A 4,527-nucleotide genomic window follows, 5' to 3' on the forward strand; every position below is an offset into this window, starting at 1 on the left:
TACGCCAGTTATATATTTATACATTTATTTCCAATAATCATAGGTTTGGTCCTCCATAGAAAGAGACCATTAGACCCCCAAAAATACAAACAAAGAACAAAATCCCACAAACACAACCCCACGTGTGTGGGGAAACACTGAAAAAATGTGACAAAGTTCACAACATCATCTACAGCTGGGGTTTTATTAAACAACGACAAAAACATTAGTCTTACCACAATGAAGTGAAGGAGAGGACAGCTTTTCTGTTCCACAACCAGGAAATAAAGCAGTTTAAACTTTAGCTTTAAAAGCTTCAGTGAAGTGCTACTTACAATTAAGTATTCAGACACTCAGCCTGATGATAAAAGTGTTTCAGTTCTAATTTACTCACAAATCTACACTCAGAATGACGGAGAAAACTGATTTTTGTTACATTTAGTCAATTTATATAAGAAAAAAACAACTTAAATATCACATTTACATAAGTATTCAGACCCTTTACAGCAGCTAAATTTGATGCAACGTGTTGTAGATGAGACCTTTTTTGTAAATCTCCTCATACTTCCTCTGGTTAAATCTCCAGGTCTCCTCTGATGTGATCTGTGTGTTGTGGTTAAAGTGTGCTTTGGCTCATGTTGAAAAGCCACTTCAGCTCAGTCTGAGGTCCTGCACTCAGTGAAACAGCTTTTTTATTATAATATCTCTATACTTTGCTCTGTTTGACTTGCTGTCACCCTGATCGGCCTTCCAGCTGCATAAAACAACCTGCCCACATCATGATGCTGCCACCACCGTGCTTTACTTTTGGAATGGTGTTTTGGCAGATGATGGTTGGTATCCTTCAGACATAAAATTTAGAATCATGGCCCAACAGTTTAGTCTTTTTTTTAATCAGATAATCTTGTTTCTGACAGTATAAAGTATTATTATTATTATTTTTATTATTGTTATTATTATTATTATTATTATTATTATTATTATTATTATTAGTAGTAGTAGTAGCAGCAGTAGTAGTAGTAGTAGTACTAGTAGTACCACAGTAGTTTCACACATAGGAGGCTCCCATGAAGCAATTCTGATCAGACCCAGATCAGTAGAGGCCTGTAGTTATATTCACCTGGAAATGAGTCCCATTTCTACTGGGTTTGGAAAAAATTGTGTCGTGCGAAGTTAATCGTCAGAAACACTGTCAATAATTAATGTTTGCCACTTTGCAATTACTGCAATTAAAGCCATATGATGATGTAGTTTTGTATGGAGAGCCATTTTTTCCCCAAATACAGTAAATAAATAAATAATGTAATTAATAAAGCATTAATACATATTCCATCAAATACCTAAATGTCCCCATGAAATAAAACAAAATTAAAATTTTTAATACATTTTTTAGCATGTCTTTATATTCTTTCTTTATTCATATATTTATTTATTAGGGGTGTAAGAAAATATCGATACACTGAAATATCGCGATATTTCATTTCCCTATGTCTATGTAATAGAATTTTCTGAGACAATGAATTTTGGTTTTTCATTTTTTTTCCAGTAAGAGGTTTTTATTTAATAGAACCTTTGGACCAAAAAAAATCGCAATATATCGCAATATATCTCCTTGCTTACAGTATCGCAATATATCGGGATATATCGCATCGTGACCCGTCTGTCATGATATGTATCATATCGCCAAATTCTTGCCAATACACAGCCCTAATATTTATTGTATTTTGAAAAAAATAAGTCTCTCCATAGTTTTGTGTGTGACACGCTATCACAATGTCAGCTATATGCAAGTGCAATTGTCATTTATTAAACATCTACTAAACGTATTAAACTTAGTATTAATCGTTATCGGCTAAATGCCACAATTAATCGTGATACATTTTTTGCCAATTTCGCCCAACCCTTGTGGCATCTGTCAGCTCCTCCCCTCCTGAGTCCTGAACTCACATTTGTAAATGGCACCAAATAAACCAACCCATTCTCACTCCCAACTCGTCACATATTGACGTTTTGCAAGGTTCCCTCTACGTCCGATTTTGACGCGCGGGGTACCCCCCTCACGTCAGTTACTGACGAGATGGGGCGGAAGCTGTTGTCATATGTTCATAAAGTGTACAAAATGCGCAAAAACGACCGTTCCAAAGCCTGAAATTACCTTAGTTCACTTTAGACATCCTGTCCCTGACCCTAGTAGGTAAAATTAACCATTTTTAGAAAATMTACGAAATTCAGGTGAACATGTTCTAAAGCMTAAAATGACCTAATATTCACCATGGACATCCTACCCCTGATCCCAGTACCTAAACTTAACCATTAAACCTGATCCCTCATGTTAACCTCAGACACCCGCCCCAAAGSCCCCTGGTGGCGCAACCCGGAAAAGCCGTGGGCGTCAAGGAGTGACGCGAGGGGGGTACCTTCTGCGTCCAAATAAGACGCAGAGGGAACCTTACCTTAAACGTCAATATGTGACGAGTTGGGAGTGAGAATGTGTAGAATAAACTATTCAATTTTGTGTTCAGTCTCTGAGTCTTCGTTTCTCTCTCTGCCACTATTGTGACTTTCAGCCCAGGATTATGTCAACCCGTCTACACAGGATCCTTCATCGGGTTCTCAAACACCTCTCATACTAAGGTCGGGTGTTTGGAAAAGGCTGGTTGTGCCAAACGTTTTCCACTTGAGATTAATGGATCTCTGAACTTTGGAAACCTTGAGAGCCACAACAGTGTTTTTATAGTTTCCTACAGATCTGTGTCTCTCAACAATCCTGGCTCTGACCTCATTGTTTGATTTTTGCTCTGACATGCACTTTCAGCAAGAAATCCTTTGCAGAGGGTCTGGATTTGTACGTAATTGTGACATTTCAGTATTTAAAAAAATTAAAATGACTAAATAAGGTATACTTTTTCTTTTTGTTATTGCAAGGTACTTGGAGTAATAATGAGCAATAAGTTAGTTTAAACAACTGTAGCATCAGGATGCAATACAACATTTAACTAAGTGAAGTGTGTCTTAATACTTTGTGTGTGTACTGATACTGACCATCTGTAGTATGTCCTCAATCCTCAGCTGAGCGTCATCTTGATCTTCCTGAGAAAGTGCACTGGAGAACCAAACAGATTGTTACACAGTACAACAATCAGAACAGTTTGTCTGTGTAAACAAACTGAGCATCTCGCTCCATTTAAAGTGCCTGTGACATCAATTTTTCATAACGAATGTTAATGCTTTTTTAGAAAGATAACTTTGATAACATATCACAAAAAAACCATGCTGCTGAGATGAACAGTTGCTGAGATATTTACATGTGAAGTAACAGGAAATGATGACAAACGGGAATGTCTGAATAGAGCATCGATACGACGGCTAACAGCACAAACTGTAGAGAATCTGATGTTTCTTTAAATTATTTTGAGTCACTATAAGAGATGAAGGAGTCAGGGTTGAAATAATATTCCTTCAATAAACAAAGATCTCATTTGATGTCACTTACTGTTTCTCATTTGCTGAGACAAGCTCAGAAGAAAATCTGCAGGTTATGTGACAAAATGGATAAAATTGTGTATTTTGTCCAGTTTATATAAAGATATTTCCTTTGACTTTTTGAATTCGAAGGAAGTGCATGTCACAGGGATTTTAATATTCAACCTAATGTTTTTTTTTTACCAGGCTCTATCTGTGTGCTACATGGGATAACAGGGTAGTAACGTACCTTAAAAGGTTGGTTGCAGCTTTCCTCTCCTGAGGCAGCAGGTCAGGGTCTCGCAGCACCTCCTCCAGGAGACAAACAACTCCAGTTTTTAGCTCGCAGTTCAGCTCAAAATCCTGATGAGGAAAACATCCTTTTACACATTTTCACTGAGCTTCTCAGCAAACAGATCAACAGGTACAATCTAAATCTAATGTTTTATTGGTGTTTTACCCAGAGTGTAAGACTTTATACGCTGCAATTCAATGTTCAAGTCTAAATTTGAATTTGTCTCCTGTGTTTACTTCAGCAGCAATTAACGACACTTTCTTACACTTGTAAAATCTAAAATTCATACAAGTTGTTTCCCTCTTTCAAAGAACTGACTTAATTTCTTTGTTTTGTTTGGCACAGGCAGGTGGTGCCCTCTAGTGCTGAATAAATTAACTTCACAACAAAAAAACATTTAATTCAGAATATATGTGAGAATAAAAAGTGTCAGCAAAATGTCATTTGGAAACTCAGAATAATGCCTTTATAGTTGTTTTTCTAAACCAGCTGCAGCTATGAAACACAGTAATGTATTTGTCTGTTGGTTAAAATATCACATGACCCACTGAAAGGATTTTAATGAAACTCTCTGAACTTGATCACTTTGATGTCCATCTAAAACTGAATAGGATTTTAGTTTAAAACTCTGACATGCAAGGTTTTATATAGACTATTTTAAATGTTAACACGCATCTAAAGTGTTTACAAACTAAATTCTAACAAATATCTCAGTAATCCAGGTAGAAAAAAATCAAAAAGAAAAAATCAGTAGGTCCTCTGGATGGGTTCTTCTTTAGTGAAATGTTTCG

At 36.3% G+C, this 4,527-nt stretch overlaps 1 protein-coding gene across 3 annotated transcripts in view; it reads right to left on the reverse strand.

The window, feature by feature from the left end:
* The window catches only part of rasgrf2a (Ras protein-specific guanine nucleotide-releasing factor 2a), a gene marked incomplete at its 5' end in the record, with an annotated part of 54,347 nt that overhangs the window by 8,119 nt on the left and 41,701 nt on the right, over positions 1-4,527 (reverse strand). For all 3 annotated transcript variants that reach the window (XM_014015103.1, XM_014015104.1, XM_014015102.1), the window contains 2 exon segments: positions 3,022-3,082; positions 3,692-3,804. In XM_014015103.1, the coding sequence (XP_013870557.1) occupies positions 3,022-3,082; positions 3,692-3,804 (174 nt within the window).

This window comes from Austrofundulus limnaeus, unplaced genomic scaffold (genome assembly GCF_001266775.1).
Source record: "Austrofundulus limnaeus strain Quisiro unplaced genomic scaffold, Austrofundulus_limnaeus-1.0 Scaffold123, whole genome shotgun sequence".
Classification (NCBI taxonomy): domain Eukaryota; kingdom Metazoa; phylum Chordata; class Actinopteri; order Cyprinodontiformes; family Rivulidae; genus Austrofundulus; species Austrofundulus limnaeus.